Source organism: Anoplopoma fimbria, chromosome 9 (assembly GCF_027596085.1).
Source record: "Anoplopoma fimbria isolate UVic2021 breed Golden Eagle Sablefish chromosome 9, Afim_UVic_2022, whole genome shotgun sequence".
In the NCBI taxonomy this organism is placed as follows: domain Eukaryota; kingdom Metazoa; phylum Chordata; class Actinopteri; order Perciformes; family Anoplopomatidae; genus Anoplopoma; species Anoplopoma fimbria.
Window position 1 is genome coordinate 14,524,996 of NC_072457.1, and position 24,905 is coordinate 14,549,900.

The 24,905-nt window shown below is 39.7% G+C and overlaps 3 protein-coding genes across 4 annotated transcripts; all 3 read right to left on the minus strand.

Moving 5' to 3' along the window:
* Window positions 1-1,786: 1,786 nt before the first annotated feature.
* LOC129095256 (caspase-3-like) lies at window positions 1,787-7,495 on the minus strand. Its single transcript, XM_054603629.1, has 6 exons — window positions 7,316-7,495; window positions 6,858-6,997; window positions 3,952-4,080; window positions 3,659-3,834; window positions 3,426-3,537; window positions 1,787-3,325 (listed from the first exon to the last, which is right to left on the minus strand). The coding sequence occupies exons 1-6, from the start codon at window positions 7,372-7,374 to the stop codon at window positions 3,096-3,098; spliced, it is 846 nt and encodes a 281-aa protein (XP_054459604.1). The 5' UTR covers window positions 7,375-7,495; the 3' UTR covers window positions 1,787-3,095.
* A 2,936-nt stretch (window positions 7,496-10,431) lies between these two features.
* On the minus strand, window positions 10,432-20,098 carry LOC129095844 (oxysterol-binding protein 1-like). 2 transcript variants are annotated; one of them, XM_054604425.1, is made up of 16 exons: window positions 19,857-20,097; window positions 18,527-18,697; window positions 18,027-18,235; window positions 17,687-17,849; window positions 17,459-17,570; window positions 17,169-17,367; window positions 16,885-16,999; window positions 16,685-16,748; window positions 16,400-16,567; window positions 16,054-16,299; window positions 15,810-15,930; window positions 15,609-15,712; window positions 15,392-15,487; window positions 14,303-14,487; window positions 13,975-14,204; window positions 10,432-11,659 (listed from the first exon to the last, which is right to left on the minus strand). In XM_054604425.1, the coding sequence occupies exons 2-16, from the start codon at window positions 18,658-18,660 to the stop codon at window positions 11,517-11,519; spliced, it is 2,289 nt and encodes a 762-aa protein (XP_054460400.1). In that variant the 5' UTR covers window positions 18,661-18,697; window positions 19,857-20,097; the 3' UTR covers window positions 10,432-11,516. The 2 variants fall into 2 exon arrangements, with proteins under 2 accessions (XP_054460400.1, XP_054460402.1); XM_054604427.1 differs by lacking the exon at window positions 10,432-11,659 and adding an exon at window positions 11,669-13,831 and having other exon boundaries at window positions 19,857-20,098.
* Window positions 20,099-21,218: 1,120 nt separating this feature from the next.
* sart1 (spliceosome associated factor 1, recruiter of U4/U6.U5 tri-snRNP) lies at window positions 21,219-23,954 on the minus strand. The gene is given in 2 exon segments (XM_054604580.1): window positions 21,219-22,638; window positions 22,641-23,954. Coding segments are annotated over 2 exon segments (2,319 nt in total). The 5' UTR covers window positions 23,692-23,954; the 3' UTR covers window positions 21,219-21,370.
* Between the last annotated feature and the right edge of the window lie 951 nt (window positions 23,955-24,905).

Sequence of the window (24,905 nt, forward strand, 5' to 3'; positions counted from 1 at the left end):
TAAAACACACTTGAATCAACACCATCAAATAAGGTTTTCAAATGTATCTCCCTTGAAATACTAGTATATGTTAATAACATTAAATCCACCACATATCAATGGACGCTTGATTGTAGAGCTGGATTAAGTTGTCAATCAACAGAAAACTGTTTTGATAATCAATTAATCGTTAATTAATTAATAAAAGTAAATGTTGAACTTTTTGCAAAAGATTTTTTAGATAAAATGTAACATGGTGAAAAATAACTACGATTGGTTGACGCTTCACCTCTTCTTTGGACAGAGGCTTGCGTAGGGGTGTCATTTTGTTGCCTCATTGACTGGCTCCCTTTTTAAAATGACTTGAAGCCTGTTGGTGGTTCGCTTGAAGTGTGAACACAGCATTAGTCCACCCACTGCATCATTTTGAAAAAGTAGTCCCAAACTGTCAAATTGAATTCAGAATTGTCCTTGTAAAATTAGGACGAGACGGCAACCTCCAGTTTTGAAAAGTAAAGCCAATGCAAAGTGTCTTAAACTTGCATTCCTTCTAATGGCCATCAGGGGGCGACTGCTCTGGTTGCAAAATAAAGTCAGATTGTATGTAAGTGTATGAGAAAATGACCCTACTTCTCACTTGATTTATTACCTCAGTAAACATTGTAAACATGAGTTTATGGTCTAAATCGCTAGTAACAAGTCCTTCTTCAACACAGCATGATGTTCATTTAGTTAATTATGATTCCATTTAGAATTAAATAGAGTATGCTTTAGGGCGGGCTTACTGTGATTGACAGGTTGCTACCCTACTAGAGCCGTATACGGCGTCTCTATGTCCCTTCTCCACAGTTCAAATAAGGTCACATCCGTTCATTAGTTGCAAATAAGCCAAGACGGTGACAGCTTTAATCCAAGATGGTGAGGGCCAAAGCACCGAACTCAAGGCTTCAAAACAGTAGTCCACAAACAATGAGTGACGTCACAATGGTTACATCCACTTCTGATATTCAGTCTACGATTGGGACTGATTTCAAGCAGTACTAGGCGTTTTGAGCCATATACAACCATTGAATGCCTATTTTTTTTATAAATGTGGATAAGAAATATCAATATTAACACCAGCATTGTAATGTTTCATCGCATAAGTGTCATATTTCAGTTTACAGTTTAAAGAACATGTTTAAGTGGGCAGTTACTCTTTATATCTGAGAATGTGTGGCTTAATGCAAGCAAAAAATAGAGATACAATAGAGTTAATACAATCACACGAGCTAGGAATGATTTACTATTTAATGTGTATCCTGCACGTTATCCCAAAATTATATTCTTAACATTAACAAAGGTGAACAAATTGCAATTTGTTAAATCAATTTATGAGATTAGAGGTAAATATTGTGTGTGTGTGTGTGTGTAGGCGTTGTTTAAGTGTCAGCTGTAATCCTCTGCATTCAGTACATCCAACAGGTACTAAGTGTCCTGTCCTGTGAGAGCTCGTTTAGGTGAAGTGCATCTGTGCTGGCAGTGAAGGAATCTGAGGCCCAGTTTTATTTGGCCAAGGGCCTCGGGTTCTGGTGGCCCAGTTCTTCTCACCTCGCAGCACGCCAAATCTGGTGTAATCCTGGTTGTTTACAGTCAACAGTGTGCACAAGTAGGCCCTTTACTGTGTTTGTAGAGGTTATCTGCTCAATTTCACTTGATGGGAAATTGAGCACTTTAACTTCAGTAATAAATCGGGATGTTAATGATAGTCACTATTGTTACATTTAAGAGCCAAAAACAAAATCTGTGACACTGCTGTACAATAGAGAACCATGAAAAAAGGTTTTTATTTTTCAGAAATAAACATTTCACCAAATGCTCAATAATCACTGCTTACAAAATAGCAATATCATAAAAAATAAAAAAAAGCCCAAAGTGATGCTCATAGCAAAGTTGACTTTATTGAAATGACATTAAAACTGGATTGTCACAGTGAAATATTTTAACAGAATAGATTTCAGCTAGTTTCCTGTAAATATTGAAACATTTACTCAAACAAATGACCAGCACCAGGATCAGAACACAATCAAATTGTGCTTTTTTTTATTATTATTATTATTATAGCAAAGTGAAAAAAAGCATCCTGTTTGTTGTTTCATCTTTAGAAACCACCAGCAATACATGAGCGACTGAGTTAGGTGAAATGTAAACACGTGTTCAAGTATGGAAATAACGTCAAATAAAAGCAATGTGCAAGTGGACTGGCTTTTTTCATGCATGCTATGAAGCCTGACATTTAGAAAATGTAAAACAATTGAATCCTAAGTTTTAAAACCAACAGGACACAAGATAGCTTAGCGGTTGTTCCTGAATTTGCTACACAACATTATCCTTTAATTTACCTACAGAGTGCATTATTAATGTAGGCTTCACAACTCCTCTAATATTTAATTGAATGATTGATTATTTTTGTTTGTGAACCTTTATGTCAGATGTCCCTACACTGACTCCATGGTGTACAAAGATAAGAAAAAAAGAAAAAAGAAATGAAACATGATCCCTTCACAACAGACTATAGTCTTGTTTAGAAACGCTGATACTGGAGGGCATGAAGCCCATCTTTGTTTTCATGATCAAACAAATATAAAAAAAAGTCCTATCAAACTGGCTCCCAAAATATTTCCCTGAAATGCATTTAGTATAAACAGAAGAGAGGCATTCACTGGTAGAAAACTGTGAACTTGGAGTTATGAGGTTAATTACATTTAATCTTTTGGATCCATGAATTTTGTTAAATTATTTAAGGCTTTTTTTTTTTTTTTAAAATACATTGTTGTAAACTATCATTTTAGATTTAATGCTTAAAAGAGAATTCAAAATTGTTATCCTGCAAGGATAAAAATCCACTCAATGCCTCCCATCACAGAACTGTACTCCATAGAAAGAACCTTGTAATGCTTCGCTTGTGAAATGCAACTTTGCACCACATCTTCTCTCCCAGAAGTATGTGAGCTGAACCAAGAGCTACTCAGTCAGACAGTGTAAACTAAAATAATTCACAGGCACCACCTCATACACAGACTCCAGCCTTTCTTCTGCAGATGAAAAGGCTGGAGTCTTCTGATGGAAAGACAACATCAAGGAGAGAAATACATCTCTTTGGTCAGCATTGACACAATGCATGGGATTTGTTTCTTCTTATTAAAGCCTGGTGAATTGGAGACAGACTCAAACTCTACTGCCACCTTGTGGTTCACTCGAATCATGATGTGCTGCAGCTCCAATTCCGTTCCATATCTGTTGATCATGTCACACAGCGACTGCATGAACCAGGACCCAGTCATGGTGTTCCTCCATGAGTAGTAGCCTGTAGGGCAGACGAGTGATAGAAATAAAGGCTCCGTCAATATAACAAGTAAAAAAGGGGTACAATTAGTCTACAAAAAGGCCTGTGTTTGTGTATTAACCTGGGGCTGTGGAGAAGGCATAGAGGAAGTCTGCTTCCACGGGGATCCTGGTAGTATCATCGTCTGGACTGTCGGCTTCAATGCCTGCGTCCAGATCGGTGCCTCTGCAAGCCTGCTCGATGTGCACACAAACAAAACAAGACCAGGTTAGATGTTTTTAGCAAAGCCAAAGATAAGCAAGTGCATGAGGAGGAAAAAACCCCAAAAAAACACAAGACAAACTATTACAATACCTGGATGAAGAAGAGTTTGGGCTTTCCCACCAGCGATTTGCACCGATTGCCTCGAAAAAGTGACGTCAGATACTTGAGCTCCACAGAGCCGTCCGTACCAAAGAACACGCCCTCATCTCCGTGACTCAACAGAACACAGACGAATGAGGCGTAGGAGCTGTGATCTTCCTTTGACACTAAATAAAAAAAATAGGATTTAATATATCTTGAAAACATGATGATATGAAAGACAGCAGCTAGTATTCATTTGTGTATGTTTGTGTACACATTTTGTTGTTTTGCAACAAACTTACCAGAAAGTAAAACCTGTTTCATCTGCTCGACTGACTGGTCGTTGTAAACCTTCACTTTATAACCCAACTTCCCAAACACTTTCATCGCGTTGCCTGCGTCTACATCGGTGCCGTTTCGTTGATTCATGCCTTTAAAAACAAAAGCAAAGAGAATCTGGTGACTTGAACACAATGAAAACACAACTTCATTTTTTATTTTTAGGAACCAACCAACCTTCCTCTTAAGTGGATTTGACCATTAGGACAGAATGGAGGCAGTTTGATGCAAAACACATGTTTGATTTGTTTCCTATAATTTTAAAAAGGCCCTGCCACACAGGTGATTACTTTGGCCAATTAGACCTCTTCTCATAGGACGTGTTTAGATTCAGTCAGGACATGCCATTCGAAAATTGTGTTCATTAGTCAGTATTATTTTTTACAATTCTGTTGGTACTGGTATTTTGTTCATGTACGGCACAGAGCCAGGGATTCAGGCTATTTTGTGGACAGACTTTTTTTTGTTCACGCTCAACCTGCACAAACCTGTACGGTGTCGGGGAGATTTTGGAGAGTACCCGTTCTTATTAGTATTGACATGTTACCTCACATAAACTCTGAATATCTTCAACCTAAGCAGCCAGAAAATGTGAGAACACCTGCAGAGGTGTTAATAATAAAATGATTGCTGGCTGAATAGCATTCACTGTCACACTGTCATTCATGGCTGACTGGGACATTTGAATAAAAACAGAGCCATTGTTAGTCATTAGTATCACCTGTGTTTTCCTACTATGACAAGTCAAAATGTCTGTTGTGAAAAAGGCAGTTTAATACAAAAGATACCTTTAAAATCTTAATTTTGTATAAATTGTTGCATTAAACATTAATTAAATATTCAAAGGAATTTTATTGGATTTTTTTACTACTCTTATGGATGGTATAAGTACATCGTCCAAACCTCTCAACTCAAACCTTTACAAAGTTTAGTTTGTGCTTTCCTACAATATTTAGTGTATCTTGTTAAACTGAGTATATATATATATATATTTACATCTAACTTTTTCCTTACGGCCTAACATCTCTATTTTTAACTCGGTTAGGAGGGCACAACCATTGTGACCATATCAGACTACATTGTCTAGCAACCAGTCTGAAGCCCTGAAGGACTTGTTTAGTTTGTTAGCTACAGTAACTGTGGTACCCTGCTTTGTGTTTCTTAGAGTGGGGCTGTGGACCATGCCTAGCCTGCTAGCCTTTAACTTTAAATCCTATTGGCTGTTGCACAATGAGCTGCAATAGTCTTGGAAACGTGCGTGGGGAATTACAGAAAGCACATATTTAACGTAACATAATCTTTTCATGGTTGAGCAGGCTGACTTTTCACCCCCCTCATATGATGTTCTTGTTCTTGGAACATTGTTGACCAAGCAGTCGTGTGTACTTAGTTAGTCCTGCTAGACAGGTTTGTCAAACACAAACAGCAAAATAAGACCATCATACAGCAACTCTGAGGCACAGCAGAATGAAGCTGTATTCACTGATATCCAAGGTCTTCTCAGACAGATAATGGCATATACTGGTCTTCAGCTTTTCATGCTTAAATTTCACAATAAGGGGAATGCAAGAACTAAGGTCAACTCAAGTCGTCATACATAATCTCCCACACCTTTATATCCAATAAGAAGTAACACTCCCTTATAGGGCCGTAAAGGGCAGACGTGGTCATGCTTCACATTCTGACCACCCAAAGGACACATGACAATTCTGCAATGGCTGTCTTATTGCATCCCGCCACACAAGACTACCACAATACTCAAGTGACCATGTCCATCAAAATTTAAGAGAGGAACTAATCAAACCATGTGTTCCCATGTGATCCAAACTACTGCAAATCATGTGGATACCTGAACTTCCTATAGAGCCACTGACAGTTCACTCCACTGAGATACTGAATTGTCTAATCAAACGCAATGATGCACACACAAGGAATAGTACAGCTGCCTGCTAGTTCTCATTTTCTCTAAAACCAACATATTAACACAGAGCTTTCTTTATCTAATTAACTGGCATGGGATGCAGTTAAATGGGATCCACAGCAACGAGAGTAAATTAGGTCCCCGAGCACACTAGTCAGTCATCCCTCCCCTCCCCTCTCAACTGGACACCACAGACACCTCTACAGCCAGCTACGCTAATAAAATATTTAACAGTGAACATTTGAGGCATCTGACACATTAACCTTGGACTCCTCTGCTGCTTTAGTCTGGATTAACTGAGCATTTCAAAACAGCAAATCCTTAATCCAAGTGGGCCTTTTTTCTGAATTGCTTGAAAATAACCCTGAACCCAACAAGGAAGACTGTAATATCACAGAGGGAAGAACTAAGTAATTATTTTCATTACCTTGGAACTATTACTATAATTAAATGTTTTGGTTGTTTAAAATATATCATAAGTGTAATTTTGTCTGCATCTGGTAAAAACCCTATTTTTACCAAATGTTTACCGTATTTACTATTTAAATTAACATGCACAAAGAAGCAGGTAAATATTCCACTTTGAGAAGATGTTACCATCAGATGCTTCTTTTAATTATTAACTATTTTTTGTTTTTGTTCAAGAAACTCCAGCACCAAGTCAAACATTACAGTCATTTAGCAGACGCTTTCATCCAAAGCGACTTACAATAAGTGTATTCAACATAGGTATTCAAGAGAACTACTAGTCACCAGAAGTCATAAACCAGAGCAAAAGTACAGTGCAGAAACAAACTAATACAATAAGTGCAAAACAAGAGATTACATTTAAACCTGGTTCTGCATCAAATATAATCTTTTTCTGGCAGTAAATATGTATTCGCAGCAGTTTAATTTACCATAAGTGTCATCTGCCCTGAACCAAGAACAAATGAAACTTATAAATACCTGTTCTTTTGTCAAAGTTCTTGTTGTTGATGATGATGCACTGGCCCATGCTGGGGAAATCCAGACTGTATCTGAAGCTGTGGGCGGTGGGTTTAGCATCCACCTCCACGGAGGCAGAAGGAGACAAAGACAACTCTGACCTGAGGAAACACAAAACCACAACACTAGTATATATGTGTGTGTGTGTGTGTGTGTGTGTGTGTGTGTGTGTGTGTGTGTGTATATATATATATATATATATATATTTATTTAAATGCCTGAGGAGGCATTTAAAGGTCACAGGCCTGCTTTAGTCTGCAACAGCACTGTTACAGACGTACAAACAGCTGCTACGTAACAATAAGGGCGTGTATGAACATGCATTGGAGACAATAGTGTCTCGGAGAGGACAACAATGAGCAGCTGATGCAGGTCTCTAACTAGATACACAAATAAATAAATAAATAAACGTGACTCACTGTTGTCCATCGCCTCGCTTCGCGTCCGTGGCGTCTTCTCCGGGTCCGTTAAGCGACATGTTTCTGATGCAGACACACCCTGTTAGTGTGAAGAGTAGCTAAATGCTAGCTGCTAACGCAAGAGGCTAGCTCGCTGTGCAGACTGGCTGCTGGTCAGAGATGACGTGTGACGCGCATCAGCGGAGACGCGCATTTTAAACAGCACCGCCTGCCTCGTGAGGGGGCGGGGCCTCCACGTGATGGGGGCGGGGCCTGGTTCTTTGGAAGTAAACGGTGAAAGGAAACTGAACCCTTTGTGATTTTATTGATTTTTAATTTGTATTTGTGAATACAGTTCCGATGCTGACATATTATTGTGTTGGTCTAAAAATGTTAAAATGTAATATATCTGACAATACTGGAATTAGCCTGTAAAATACCCACTGTGGCAAAGTTTCAATATCAGGCTGTAAATCCCCCTAAATTCCCAATAAAAACAAGTCAATTCCACTTTATTCCATCCATGAGTCAGTTTTACTACTCTTATGGATGGCTGACTGGGACATTTGAATAAAAACAGAGCCATTGTTAGTCATTAGTATCACCTGTGTTTTCCTACTATGACAAGTCAAAATGTCTGTTGTGAAAAAGGCAGTTTAATACAAAAGATACCTTTAAAATCTTAATTTTGTATAAATTGTTGCATTAAACATTAATTAAATATTCAAAGGAATTTTATTGGATTTTTTTTACTACTCTTATGGATGGTATAAGTACATCGTCCAAACCTCTCAACTCAAACCTTTACAAAGTTTAGTTTGTGCTTTCCTACAATATTTAGTGTATCTTGTTAAACTGAGTATTATATATATATTTACATCTAACTTTTTCCTTACGCCCTAACATCTCTATTTTTAACTCGGTTAGGAGGGCACAACTATTGTGACCATATCAGACACTGTGGCAAAGTTTCAATATCAGGCTGTAAATCCCCCTAAATTCCCAATAAAAACAAGTAAATTCCACATTCAAATAATGTTGGCACAAGCCTCTAGCTGACAGTCACACATATATTGCAAATGCAGCAATCAGATGCTGTCTCAAAAAAATATGTTGTTTTATGCTATTTTATTATTAAGATTTTTTGCTGAATTTCATAGTTTGGCTCTCAGAATATTTTGATACTTTCACAGTAATAATAAAGCAATTAGAACTGTTTTAAAATAAAATAAAAATCGGACATTTTACAATATGGGACCTTTTAAGTTTCTCCAATTTATTATAATTTATGATCTGTTTGTAAAATATAATACATTGTTACTGACTAAACGATTCAAGAGGATAAAATGTTCAAAACTATGTCAGCAAGCTAAAGTATGGGTGACGACCTATTCATTAATAATACTCATAAAGTGGCCATTTTACATTGATACTTAAGTTCACAAAATCTTTTCAAAACACTTCCCAACTAGTTTAAGGCATTTTGTAATGCATTTTTTTTTTTAGAAAATCAAAAACACCAACATGCACTTCATTTCCATTCAGACTTTAATATTGCCAACCCCTAACACAATCCTGCTAAAAAAAAAAAAAACTGCATTGAAGGACAGAAAAGGTTAAAAGTACTCTCAGCAGAACAGTGAGTCAATACATATGTATATTTTAAACAATGTACATGTTTGTAATTACTTAACATGGCTCAGGAAAAGTTTTCAGAACAACTCAACTCTTCAGGAGCCAACATCAAAAGTTGACAAGGGGAAGATAAATAATGAAGAACACCTTGAGTCAATTTTAGGATAATTGTGGGAAGTTATGGCATTGTGACCATCTCCACCTTTCAGAGCAAAAACAAACACTTAAAGGGATGAAGAGGGTAGAAACCTCAGAAATCATGAGCCATGGCTAAAAATCAGGATTATACAAATGTTGAACGAGACAGAACAGACGGAAACCTGTAAGATCTGAAATTTGAGAGACCGAGTAGCATCAAGCTGTACATTCCACACACACACACACACACACACACGCTTCATCCTTTATTTAAATGTTGTATGAAGAAACAGTAAATCAAACGAAGGGATGGTTCAGACCCAAACAAATGTATATCATTTAAAATAAAGCTATCCTAGCCGGTAGAGTGTGACTCATGTAATACAGTAAACTCCACTCAGACAATGAAAATGCATCCAAAAAATAAAGCAAAAGTGCATCACCGCCATTAGATTCTCTATCAATATAACCAGTTAATATCACAATTACTTTAATATTTAATATATTTATACAGAAATATTAGCAACATAATGTTTGGTGATCTTCATTTTCAGTGTTTTAAGTACACTTGAATGTAAAATGAAATTTAGACTTATCAACCACACAGCCCTTTCATTCATATGACAAACAACAGCACAGAAAAATACGACAGATTTTAGTTTTCTTTTTTTTTTATACAGTTTTAGAGATCACGCTTCACACATTTCATTTTGGGCCACATGTATACGCACTGAGGCACTCTTATTGCTGTCTGTTAAAAAAACTACACTCGCAACACACGACGACTACAAATAACCTACATCAAGATTAAAGCTATGATCGATACGTTTGAGGGAAACCAGAAAGACAAAAGAACTTGCCTCACTTTTCCCTTAATTTCACGAAGCATCAAGCCAGAAGAAATCGGCACACAGCTCAGCTTGTGAGCCTCAACATTTGCTTTGAAAGCAGAATTTAAATTAGGTATTAGTGACAGCACAAACTTTAGGTATGAAAATATTGGTCTGAAAATAGTGTACTTGGGTGGAGAATCAAGATAGACCTTTATCTTATACATAATGATTAGAGTCAATGTCACAAACAATATGAGTCAACAGTGACTGAACATCCCATTTTAGTTTGAGCAAACCCATTCTAGCACTGTTCTACAGGACAGGATTATGGGATATGTCTCTGTAAAAAATGAAACATGACTTCTGTTGGTATGAAGACTTAGAATGGGAAGAAAATACATTTATAGTGTAATGTAGTGACTGTACATGTCGTCTACAAACTCAAAAAGTGGATTTAGTCTTAAGTAACTCTTTTAAATGAATCTTTGAAGAACAAAATACAAGAAAAACAAACAGGTTTCAGGTCCGCCCCCCTACGGCTGGCAATAGTGCCATTGGTAATTTTTTTTCTTCCTTCATATTTTCAATGGTGCTTATACATTTCTACCACTATTTTAATTTATAGTATTCAAAATGGTATTATATAAAATAATAAACATATATTGTATTAAACTTAATGTGCTACATAGAAAATGTAATTATTCTTCAATTAAAAAAACAAAAACTATTTATCCTTATATAGTGAAAAGAAAGGTAAAAGAGAACTGTAAATTTATGTAATGACGTATGTAGAACCACAAATATTTTTGAAATGACCAAACCAGACTTAACTGGGCCAAAATATAAGGAGTGGTATAATCAGGATGAACTACTTTCACATCTCTTCACAGCTACTAGGTATTTTACTGGGGAATTGGGAGGTATTCCAGAAAAGAAATCATAAAAAAATGATTATGGAATGGACTAATTAATTGTTAAAATTGAAAAAAAGGCTAATGTGTAGATATAGTATACCTCCGGAGTTGTTTCACCTCAGGGAATTAAGTAGCATTGCGGTGCAGTGCTGGGGAAGCTTCAATAAATTCATTGCAAAAGTAGTCATAATCAGGGGTGTTCAACAAAAACAAACACATAAATGACACGTTCTGTAGTCGCTCACTCTCTCCAAGCAAACCTTGTATATTGTAAGACGTCATCTGGATGAATTACGCCTTTAATAATAGTGCTTTTAAAGAAAATGTATAACGACATTATCAGAATAACTTGCTGCCAACTGCAACTCAAAGGCTGTACCAAAGAACTGGCCTGGACTGAGAACAAGCAGTGGACCAAGATAAACATCAGTGTTTGAGAGGCAGTGAGAGGGAATTCTGAACGCTAATCAGCTGCGATGTTACAACAATGCTACTAAGTGCATCGTTTCTGCGTTGAGGGGGGGAAGTCCAGATGCCCTTTACCCTGAGCAAATCACTGCTGGGCGAGGGGGGAACCGAGTGGGGGTGGGGGTCAGTTGAAGCTACAGACATTGAAGACAGGCTGACGTCAGGCTTGAATCCCCGTTTTGGCTGATGTGAGGTTTGCACACCACAGAGGAAGAGAGGCCGACTCGGCTGCGATCAGAAGATGTCGGGGCACACGTCCCAGCTGCCTTCCTCCTTTGCCTCCCAGTAACCGCCCTTGTAGACATGCAACGTCTCTCCGGATACGGGGTCATCCAACTTATCAAACCACATGGCTTGGTAGTTGTCTGGATGGGTGCCTAAAAAGAAAAGGAGAGAAACATCTTTAACAAAGAAGAAGCTTTAGCTGGACCAGCGGTGAGGGTTGAAGAAGCCACGGAGCCAAGACGACACACCATGCTTAAATCAAGCCGATATGCCCTCAGATGGGTGGACCGAAACCGCAAACAAAAGATGGCAAATTATAGATGAGAACTCCATTAAATCACTAATTTGCTCCTCTGCTACATATGGGGAGAATCAGACTCACAACTAATGCCCAGGACCACAGTAAACGGAGCAATGACAGACAAAATGCTACTCTAAAATATTCAAGTACTAGGTTTGGGCCAATTCTACAGTTTTCTACAAGGTTCCCTAAAGACTACCAACACAAGTCTAAATAAAATAAAACAGGGGATAACGGGGAGCAACACTGATGTTACTTGCTTTTGATTTGAGCTCCATAAGGACCTTCATTGCCTTCCACTAAGAGAGACCAAGTTGGATGTAAAGGGGACATTGTTAACAGAAGGCTTCTTAATCGAGATCATACTAAATAGGTAATTGCAGAGTATGTGTTATGTCATCATCACAATACTTGCTTAGATATGGGGAGAGTGATGGTCCATAAGGGGCTGAAAATAGAAGAATTAAGGATGAATCTTTGAGAGTTCAGACATAAAAGGTTAGGTATGATCAGAAGATGAATGATACAACGAGACACAGCAAATTAAATGAAAGAAGCTACTTGCATGCAACAGGTGTATGGGGTGGAGAGTCCTCTGTGTCAGCTTAACATCAGCCAAAAAAAAAGATGTGAATCTACAACTCAATCAGTATCCAAAAGCCACACAAATACTGAATTTATTTTAGAAGTGCTGTGTGTAGCATTTTTAAGCAAAATACCATGACAGCTAAATATACTTATTGTCAAAAACGCAACTAATAACTAACTTTCTGTTACAAAGAAATGTAATTTTTTTTGACAATATTACAGGTGATTTCTAATTTAATTTGACTTGGTGGGAGTGTATAGGCTGATATAAGCTACTAATATTCTGCAGTGCTGATCTCAGTTGTTTAAATAAATTATATATATATATATAACGATGAATGGTAAATAATGTAGTGAGGTCAAAGTGGTATCGAGTCTCTGTTAACCTCTCACTTGTTGCTCTGTCCACCATGAACAAGTTAAAAATAACTAATGAGGGAATCATGAGCGTCCTTTTCCCGAACAGCATGTGATAAAAAGTTATTTCTCCAGAAACATCAGCAGTGGTTTGAGTAACTGTCAAGTCACTATTATTGAGAAACAAGCCTTTCAACCACCAACGGTTATACGTGGTCATGTCCTACTCACTGCTCTCTTAAAGGGATAGCTTGGTCTTTCTGAAGTGGGGTTGAATGAGGTTATCAGTAGTCAGTGGATTAGCTGCAGTAGATGGCGGTCAACACGCTCCCAGATTGGAGAAACAGACAGGAGTACCAGCACGGGAGCAAAGTAATGTACTGCTTTAGATAGGGGCAGCAGCAAAAGGTGTTCTAGCCAACTAAAAGAAAGGCCCACCTAAAAAAAATTTAAGTGTACGCTTTATCTAGAATATTTTTTCAAAAGGGGAACTGAAGTCAAAGTAAAACTCAGTTCAGTTTCCTGTCCGAAAGGACTGTCAAGATAAAGCAGTAAAAATACACCAAATATAGTGTACATTTACACTGATGTTTTATTTTTATTTTGTTGGACCTTTCTTTTAGGTGGCTTATATACGTTTTGCTGCTGCCACCGTCCTCAGCAGTACATTGTTTGTTCCCGTGCTGGTACTCCTGTCTGCCTCGACTGAGTACCTCATGCAACCCCACTTAAAAACACCTACATTTCCCCCTTAAGATGCTACACAAAGCACCTTAAAAGTATATATTATGTTGAGCTACGAAGTGATACTTGCTTTCATCAGAAACCTCATTTGCTTCTGTGCCAGTCTCCACTGCATCAGCTAAATGGAACAGAAATGGATGAAGGGATGGTACAAGTATTTGAAAGATGATGTAGAAGAAATAAAGCGCCTTCCCGTTACATACACAAACATTTTGTACCCGTGTTGCTTTGCATCGAAAACTAACATACATCGTTAATCAAGGGTGGGAAAAGAGACTAAGATAAGAATACTTGCTTTTCGAGGGTGAATCATTGATTGAATCCTCAGTGACAGCTTAGGGTTGAGACAAAGACAAGGTATTCCAAGACAGACAAAGTGGACAAAAGATGAATGGACAGAAAAAACACTGGAAAGAAACACCAGACAAATAGATAAACTCCAAAACTGAGCTTTTTTTCTATCATTTCTTTTTTTACCTTCCTCCGGTGAGGTGGCTGCTTTAACAGCCTCCCTCTCTCTTTCTCGGCGGACGATGCGCTGTTTCTCTTCCAGCCTCTGTTTCTCGGCGTTTGCCTCATCCCAACGGCCGTCCTCCATTAACTTCTGGTCCGGGCGTCGTCGACTGTCGGTTGGCGCCACTCCCTCTTCAGGCTCGTTGAGCGTCAAGGCCAGCGAGGAGAAGAAGTACATGTTCTCGGCTCCCTCTCTGTAGAGTCATCAACATAAAAGGTGAGAGGCAAAACAATTTAGAAGCTCCATTAGTTTACAAACACTTTCAACTTTGTCAATACCACTCAAACTCACGGTAAGGGGTTCTTCTTCCAGATTTCTTTGGCTTTGAGGGTCTGATAGACAGTCCTCTGTTTGCCTTCGGTGCCGTTCTCTCCTTTACTGCTCTGCATTATCCTGGAAAACTCCATCTTCTCATCCCAGGTTCCCGACAGCACGTAATGGGCCTTCCCATCCTTATCTGTTACTACTCCTGTTACCTGAGACACAAACACAGATTACATTTAAGAATGTCATTACACAGCCAGTAGTGGGCAGTACAGGGATTCATATTCAATGCAATTAAATACTACAGCTCTGCCATTAGTTCTATTTTAACAAAGTTTATATTGTTCGGGTTTAGTTGAAATAGTTGGAAATGCATTAATCTGTGTGCTAGACTACATTATATTTAGAGGCCTTACAAATGTTTTGTCCTTCCCATTTACATTCATTATGGGGCAGGATATTAGAAACACCTTTCAATATAATGTCGAACACCATCACTTACTATGATTTCAATGCTAAAATACTATTTAATTAACACCTATGACAGTGTCAATATACTAAACAATAAAAGTTCAGAACATACATATTTGGTCGCATAAGACCTGAACAATGAGTTTATTTACTAAAACAAACAAATCTTTATCTTTTATCTACACTTCGTTGTCATTTTTTGTGTTTATGTTCATATATATATATATATATATATATATATATGCTATAATATATATATCTGTGTAAAAAATAGTTAACGTTTATCCTTTTTTATTCTTTGTTTATTTGTCTGTTTCTGTGTACCAGTGAGCGTGTGAAACCAGAGTCAAATTCCATGTATGCATACGCTGATTCTGATATCCATATTACTTTTGTAAAATATTTGATAATGGGGGAAATCCAAGATCCCTACTAAAATTGAAGCAACAGTTTTTTAGCCCCAAGCCTATCTATCATTTAATTTCACAGAGATACAGCAACAATTATACAGCTCAATTTAATTACAACTTTTCTTCTTAAACTTTGATTATTCTCTTTTTTTTTTTTACATACAGTATTGTTTGACTTTGTATTATACATCTTCCTGTGAAGGAGCATTAAAACAACAGCTTAAAGAAAACCCACCTTTCTTGCTACATCTCTCGAGAAGTAACTGTAGGGAGCAAACTTGAGGTGGCAGCGATCTCCTGTCATGTGGTTCACCACATCTATCTCCCCTGACTAGAAGGGGACAAAGGAAAGAGACATATGTTTTCACAAATGATACACCCAGTTGAATTGTAAGAGAAACATTCAATAACAACATAATGTAGTTACTAGTTGTATTGAGGTTTAAATGTACCTGGTCAATCCATAACTTTCCAACAATGATGTTGTGTACAGTTGTAGTCACTTTCTTCCAAGAGTAGTGATTGTTGCTCTTTTCAAACAAACACTGGATGGAACCTGAGGACAGAGAGGGAATAATCTTAGACCTGCCAGTGGTTGTTTTTACTCGGCTCCCCCAAAATAGAAATGCCATATTTGGTCTTTACACACTCACCCAAAGGCATGATAGAGAGATATTTTCCTCTAAACTTGCTGGCCAGGGTAATTTCTTGTCTGAGGGTCCAGCCCTTTTCAGAGTTGGCATGGTGAGCTGCAGCAGGCGGGTGGTGACTCACCTGATAAGAGGGGAGTGATAAGAAGAGGGATCGCAAAGTCATGTTTTGACCATGATAATTATGTGATGGTTTAATTCTACTTGAGAGATTAAACATGCTTGCATAAAACATCCTTGGACATACCTGTTCACAGAGGGAGCGGTAGCCACAGTCTTTTAGCCGATCAAGCTCAAATGTTTCTCCCAGCAGAGGATTGAAGGGTTTCCCTGTGCGGTGGACAGTGGTGGAGTAGGAGGAGACTGTGAACGCGGCCACATAACACATCTGCTCTAGAGAGCTCTGACATTTAGCAGCCTTATCCAGCAGCTCGTAGTACTCCAGGTCTTCAGATAGACGTTGCAGCATCGAGAGGGGCTCGTTGAAATTCACCTAGTAGGTAGATAGTCACAGAGAGAAGAAGTCTGATTACTTCTGAGTACTCTCACAAGCAAAGGCCACTTTGATACCAACATCAGTACATGTTTCTTACAGGCATTGGTATCTTTGAAAGCTCCTTTCCAATACAATTCTTCATGATGCTCCACAGATTGAGATAATAGTTGGGCTTGTCGGGAATACGAGTCCGTCTTTGTCTAACAGGCTCTAGCTCAAGGGACTGTGGCGACTCTGGGTTGGATGCCAAAGACAGTTCATCAAACTGGAAGGAGAGAAGGAAAATAGCTTTCAGGGTCAAATTGGCTGCAGCGTGTGGACAAGCAGCGAAGTAAAGTCAATACAAATCAGAACATGCTGGCAAAAAACGAACTTAACACACATTAACTGACTGATCGTCCATTCCAGTCTCATTGCTGAGCCCGCTGACGTTGCTGCCAGATCTCCTGGTGGAAAGAGAAGCAACATTTAAAACAAAGCAGTACACAAGTAGGCAAAATAATATTAACAACAACTAAAACAAGGTTGATACAAGAACAAGATAAAATCAGTGACATTTGAAAAAGACAGACGGCTAATAACCTGTGATACTTGGGGTCAGCAGGGACAGTGATAAACGCTGCTGGGTCTTCCATGGCATCGAAGAACTCATTGTCATCATCCTCGTCACTGGCATCACCTTTCACTGAAGCACTACCTAAAGTAGACAGACAGTGGAAGAATAAATAGACAGACAGTGGAAGAATAAATAACTAAATAGCTCAACTGGTCTCACATGGTTGGCGTAGGTACACAGCAAAGAGATAATACCATAAGCCATATTAAGGGTCCACAGACAGAAGGGCAGTTTAGGATGAGAACCTTACCTTTGTTAGCTAAGGCGGGATTGCTGAATGAAGCGGGGAGAACCGTAGCGCCTCTGAAAGCTCTTTCCAGGTGATTGTGCTGTTTGGCCAGCTGCTCCAGAGTCTCCTCCAGCCGTATCCTTTGGTCTCTTTCAACCTGTAAGGCCTTCTGCCAGCGCTTACTGTGGCTCTGGGCCAGAGAGAGGAAGTCTCTACATGCCTTGGGGGAACATGCAAAAAACAAGAACAACGTTTCAACAAAAGGAGTCAACAAGCAGGTTTATCAGCAAATTAGCACTTGGTTGACTTACATTAATCATGGCATTAGAGGTGATCCTGAACAGTGTGGATCTCTCTGTAACTTGTTTCATCTTTTCCCCCATTTCTGCTCCGACACGAATCCCCTCCAGTTCAGACAAAGACCTGTGTGTGTAGAATCAAGGAGTGTATGAATGAAGGAGAAAAATAAATAGGAAAACAAAATAATTCAGGATAATACCGTTTTTTTTCTATAGTAATCAAACTGCTAAGTCTGATACCTTTGGAGGGCAGACCCATGCTTGACAATGAGATCATTGCAGGTGTTGAGGTCCTCCACTTTGCTGCCGAGTGTGCGAAGTGTGGACTGGATTTCTAAGTTACGGCAGCCTCCACTCTGTCCTGAGGTGGGGGGCGCTGCAGGACAGTCGTCACCCGAGTCATCTGAGGGAGAGAATGGGTAAGAGACTATGACCAAAACCAAACAAACAAAAGGAGAAAATGCTTTTCACACAGATTAAAACACATATTTCTAGACATAGGTGCTGTTGTATAAGCTGATCAGACTTTTTTTTTTATTCTGGCTCCAGCATTCTCCAACACATTTGTTTTCCCTCTCACCAGATTCAGCCTGCATGTGGACTGCCTTTGCCTTGGCGAGCTCCAGAGCAGTGATCCATCGCTGCCGCTCTACTTCTGAGCTGGCCTTCAAGTGGTAGGTCTGCGCACCTCCATTGGAAATGACAAAATTGCACGAGTCCTCCACAGCAATATTGGCTGTGGCCAAGTTGATGGTTCCTCGGCATGTGTGACCCATCTCTGCCTGAGTCCTGCAGACAACAGAATGAAGGACGGTGAAATACAGATCCCTGTTCTGTTAAGTATTTTTTTTTTTTATTTCTTGTAAAACAATTGCACATGTGTTTTAAATTGTGCATACATAATGCAATACAAGTACTACTTTGAATGCACTTCTCATTTTTATTTAATTTAAAAGCTAAATTAACAGACATTGGGTTACTGCCTTAGAAAATGTATATATAGTTTCCTGTTGAACCAGGGAAAACCCAGCCAGGGAAGACCCTTGACATCATTCATTCATTAATGTACATGTAACTTACCTGTAGTAAGACAAAAGTCCATTGCTCAGAACAAACCAGCGTCTCTGGTAACCTTTAATGTAGTTAGTCCATTTGAAGAGCCAACCCTTGTAGGTGTCTCCAGGGGTCGGAGTGGGGGATTTAGGCTCTGACATCACAACAGATTGAAGTTTCACTGGATAAAGTTATGGCCTGTTGAGGAAACAATAAATCATTGCTAGTAACTGTCGGACATTGCTACTATTCAGCCTGCTTAATGCACACTTGAAACATGAAATTAGGGCTGGGCTATATGGAGAAAATCTACTATCACAATATTTTTAACCAAATACTTCAATATCAACATTGCAATGATACTGTATGGTTGACTATCGATGCTTTCACAAAATATTTACACAATGATATTTTTTATAAATAATCACACCAAGTAATGTGTATATAATTACTTACTGGGTAAAGGAAAATAATAATAATAAATTCAGAAAACCACATCACTTTACCGTAAGCAGACTTAGAAACTGCCATATTGTATTATTACAACAGCCAAAATGTAAGACAATATATAGTCTCATATCACAATAACATCAATACATTGCCCAGCTGCACAAACTGGTCTTGCAGGTGCTAAAGACACTATCATCACAGTGTAAATTGACTTGTTAATGTCAACACCCTCAGATTCATTAGTTCATTGTGTCATCCTATTGTGACATAAGCTACATGAAATATCTTTAGCCAAATGAGGAATAAGGGTGTGTTGATTTAACTTGTTAATAATTAACAAATAGGCCAGGTGTCTCTACTTAACTATTGAGAACAAGCCAGCCTGCTGCTGAAGTTTCCTGAATATTCAATTTACAGTGAAAACATGAAATGTTGTCTGTAAACTGGTTCAGTGTACGTCACATTGTTTATAGTATATATAGGATATGTAAATAGGAATGGATGCTGTCTTAACATCACTGAATAACAACGTTTGCTGACATGACTTGTGATCATGTGTCCAGCTCACGTTTGACGTCACTCCATCGTTAAGACTGTGGAAGGGGGAAAAAACTGCTTAAAACCGATTAACAGTCATATAAAAACACATCGGTGCCCTGCCAGAATGACGCCCAGGAGTCACGTAAACACACTTAGAGATACTTCGACGAACCAGAAGCCACTTCCAGACACCAAAGCTACTTAACACAGTGTCCGTCACTAAGCTCGCTGCTAGCTGCACAACAGGAAGCTGTCAACCAGCCGACACGTCCCCTCCACCGAGGCCAACGACCATGTCCGACTGTCCCGGTGTTACTGTGTCTGTGCCGTTAGAGAGACGTGGTCACACTGTCACCGTGGCCCTTACCGTGAGAGACTCCCGCTGTTGACGTTGTGCATGTCGTGTCGGGTGAAGCCACGTTAGCTCGCCAGCGTTAGCTTTGCTACTTCCATGGATGTGTTGAGGACAGAGGAGAACGGCTACTTTTGCGACAGGTTCTTCTTCTTCTTCTATTTACGGCAGCTGGCAGACATGACGTCGCTTTACTGCCCCCTCTGTCTGCATCGCTGTCCACAGCCCAGTTACTGACTCATAAAACCAAATAGACATTTTCTGCCCTCCACTATGCAATATACTTAATATGTATGCATGTTGCTCTATGAATGACTGTTTCTTACCATACCTACTTTACTTTGTTGTGATATCCTGTAGTACTGTTGCCATGGTGACCAGCCCACCCCATGTGGATATACTGTACATTTTTTTTTTTTATTGTATAATATGTTGTATTTATTATCTGTTTCTGTAGTTGAGCTGCTGCAACACCCGAACTTTCATTAAAGGAATATAATAATAATAATTTATTTTCCCACACTCAATTCCAAAGTCTTGAAACACAATTTGTCTCCTTTTACGTCTCCTAAATATGTTGGAACCTCATGAATATATTTCTCTCGTGACGAATTAATCTTAAATTCTTTTTTTCCCTGGCTGCACCTGTCTTCATGTTTTCCACCTGGTAACTGGGAATCACAAATGTAGACCCTGTCACATACATTTGAGGATCCTTTGATCCACACGTAAAAATCTGTTAAGCGTCCATGTACTTGCAGCCCCATCTGTAATATTCACAAATTAAATCTGTGGTTTTGTTGCTATGCTTCATCTTCAGCAGGTCCAAATCTACACATTAATGTTTAAATACCCAGACAGGTCTGATTGGCCATAACACAGTTGAAGAATTTTGATAAAACTGAAAGAGACACCCTGTAAGATATCACCCAACAGTAAAAGTGTAAAAAAAATAATTTAACAGTGTCTTTTTTAACAGTGTCTAATTATATATTTGTGGAAAACATATTAATAATGTAGGTATATTCTCTCTAATTTGCTGTACGGTAAAATAAATTCAAAGGCCACTAAATACATTATTGAATGTATTGCATTATCAGTGTATTCATTTTTGCACTATTTATTTACTTTAACTTTGGTTTAAAAAAATTAAATTAGCTATACTTTTAGTATTTAAAATCAGAACCCAAATGCATTTTGAACCTTTTTGAAAATAACTTCTTCCCCTTGTTCATTAGTACTGGACCTGTTAATAACCTCATGACACAAAATGTGCAATAGCTGTCATGAAACTAATGTAAGGCATAAAAAATTGTTCCGAGTTCATCTTCACCTTGTACCTGAGCAGCACATAAAACAATAAAGCATTTATCTAATTGCGTTAACTTTATTGGACAATTCTTTACTACAACAACAAAGCTTGTATGAAGTAGGCATTTACTTAAAACATCGTGTGTGTGTGTGTGTGTAAAATCAATGAATGTGTCAATGTATGATTGTGTTAAAGATAATTCACTCTTCCCCCAGACCTATTTGGTGATAGTATTTGCGTTCATACTTTTCCCACTCCCACTAAGCACAATATATGGGGTTTTCTGAGATTTCTGCTTCTCTTGAAGCAACGCCACCGTCCCCAGAGGAGTGTCACTGCTGCTCATCTTCTTCAGCAGCGCCTCTTCCTCCAGCTTCTTCATCCTCCTCTCTGTCTTCATCTTTCCAGACCCTTTCCCATGGAATCGATGTGACAGCTGACGGAAAGCTTCTTTAGGAGTGAGCCTTCGTCCAGATTCATCCACATACTCGATCTTGACCTCGGGCTTGTAGCTCTCCTTGTCCTTGAAGTCTTGAGTGAAGCCCCTGTATTCTTCTCTGCGACTGTACTTGTCGTCGAAGCCCATCTTGTCCTCAATGCAGTAGTTGTCATTGGGCAAGGCGCCCTTTGTTGCTCTGACACGGGCTATCTTTTGCATTGAAGTGTCCAACAGACCTTTGTTTTTGCACAACAGCAAGGCGGCAGCAAGACCGGAGCTGACAATGGGCTCCTCGTCCAAAATGGTGGCAGAGGCTGTAGAAAAATCTGGCTGTTTCTGCTCTTCGTCCAGGTTAACTGTGCTCCAGCCGACATTATCATCCATTTCTGATTCTGAATCTCCAGCATCATCTTTCTCTTCTTTCTCCTCAAAGTCCATGATGTCTTCTTGGTCCTCTCTGTTGCCTGACAGCCCATAAGTTGGGATATCACCCAGGGTTCTGCAAAACTCTGAGGTGGCGTTGAAAACGATGTTGTTCTTCCGCTCAGGATCATTTTCATTGACGGCTTCATTGAGCTCTTTAATCTTCTCGGCCACCTTCTCCCCAGAGTCTTTGAGCTGCTGCTTTTGCTTCAGCTTCCTCTGCTTCTCCAGCTGTTTCTGCAGTTCCTGCTCCGCCTCATCCTCCTCGAATACAGTTGGCTCAGGAGGAGTAAAGTCTTCCTCATCGCTTATCTCCATTTCTGCCATCCTAACATCATCAGACAGTCGGGGGATCTCGCAGGGCGTTACGATCTCCTCCTCAACTTTCTCGGCTTCTTCTTCCAACTGTTTGCGGCCTCGACCGCGTGTCCTGGAGCCAAAATCAGTGCTGCGAGTGTCGTCAATGCGAAGCTCATCTGCAGCCGTCTGCTTCTCCTTCTTCCTGATTTTCCTCACACGGTGTTTGGTCTTTTTAAAGCCCACCATCTCGTGAGGTGTGTAATACTCCGAGGCGATGGCGAGAGCAGGCATCTCCAAGGTCTGGGCCTGATTTCGTAGAGCCTCCTCATGGCTTGAATCTCCCGCTCTCGCTCCCCGTCAGCAAAGCCCCCTGTATTCAACCGGAAACTCTTTTTCTTTTCACCCTCGATTTCCTCGTCGTACTTTGACAGTACAGTTTTGGGCTTTACCGTGACCATGTCATCCACACTCTCCTCTTCTTCATAGGGCTTGTAATCAGGCTTCTTCTTTTTTAACTCCACATTCTTTTCTGCCCTTTCCTTGTCCACCAGTCCCACGTTCACAAGCACATCCTCCTCCTCCTCAAGCACACCTTTGTCTTCTAGGGTCAGGATGATAGTCTGGCCCTCATTGAAGGAATCCACCTTGTGCTGCACTTTGAGTCCCTTTAGATCTTGGGCTGTGTACGCATCCTTCTTTTTCTGTGCGAACTCCTCCTCTACCAGACTGCTGACGCCAAATTCCTGATCCATCTCTTCCAGGAGTTTGGCTCTCTTCTCTGCCAGTTCCTTTTCTTTTGCCATGTTTCTGCTTTTCTCCACCCAAGCGGCTGTATCGTCCAGCCAGTCTTCCTCTGCTATGGTCTTGACTTTTCCCAGTTTCTGGTTCTGGATGCGTTTTTCTTTCATAGCTGCGAGCTTCTCTCTCATATCTTTCTGCTTTTTGATGAGAACAGGGTTGATGGTCTCCGCCACCAGCGGCTCCTCCTTGGTGCCGAGCTCCTTCTTGTTCTCATTTAGCTCCAGAGGCTTCAGCCCCAGCTTGGCTCTGAGTTTGTTGGTCTCCTCGATGCTGAGAGACGCGTCTCCGCTCGCAGACTGAGGCTGCACTTCTGTGTTGCCTTCTTCATATCCCAGATCGACCTTCTCCTTCTTCACTCGTGGCTCCCCGGCGCTCCTTTCCCCTTTGCTGCGGTCCCGTCCGCTTCTTTCACGGGACCTGGAGCGTTTCCGTTTGTCCTTATCCTTGTCCCGGGTCCCGTCCCGGTCCGAGGCGTCTCTCTCTCTCTCCTTGTGGCGATGCTTCTTGTGCTCACGACGGCGATCCTCTGCGTCCTTGTCTCGGCTCTTCTCCTTGTGTTTCTTTGACGACCCCATTGTTATAGTCTGCTGTTTTTTTGTTTTTCCTTCCCTGATTAGCTCACGTTAGCTTTGAATGCTAAGTGGCTAAACGACGACACGCCTCACGCAGCTCGAAGGCGAAATGTTGCCTCGAGTTCACAGCCCGATACAAGTCGACGACGACAGGATGTGCAACAAAGAAACACTTATCTGTCGTTATTTGTTTCCTCCACAACAGGTTAACCACCTAGCTCCACGTTCAGGGTTCAACTTCCACCGTCGTTGGACGAACACTGAACTACAGTGTTACAGTTTCCTGCAGAGCCGCTTCCTCTGGTCGGAGCTAAAGCACAGCGCCACCTGCAGCGCCACCTGCTGCACGGGAGGGGTACTGCAGCCACGACCACGTCCGCGACCTATAGGAGGTTATTCTTTATCAAATGGGCCACTAAATACAGTATTGAATTTATTGCATTATCAGTGTATTCATTTTTGCACTATTTATTTGCTTTAACTTTGGTTTAAAAAACCCGGAAATTAGCTATAATTTCAGTATTTAAAATCAGAACCCAAATGCATTTTAAACCTTTTTGATAAGAACTTATTTCCCTTGTTCATTACTACTGGACCAGTATAATGTAGGTATATCACGTTATACTGGTCACAAACATAGACCCTGTCACATACATTTGAGGATCCTTTGATCCACAAGTAAAAATCTGTTAAGAGTCCATGTACTTGCAGCCCCATCTGTAATATTCACAAATTAAATCTGTGGTTTTGTTGCTATGCTTCATCTTCAGCAGGTCCAGATCTACACATTAATGTTTAAATACCCAGACAGGTCTGATCGGCCATAACACAGTTGAAGGATTTTGATAAAACTGAAAGATACATACACCCTGTAAGATATGACCCAACAGTAAAAGTGAAAAAAAAAATCAACCCTATTTTTTAACATTGTCTAATTTTGTGGAATGCATATTAATAATCTAGGTATATGCTCTCTAATTTGCTGTAAGGTGAAGTAAATTCAAAGGCCACTAATTACATTATTGAATTGAATATCCTAAAACATGCTATCAGCCCAGTTCCTGTGAAAAATAATCCTACATATTATGAATAAATGTATATCTTAACTCTTAGGATGAGACCATAGCAGTGGAAATATTAATCTTCTGGGTTTTAAAATGATTATTGCACAATGTGCAATTCCACAAAGCATTATCAGTGTATTCATTTTTTGTACT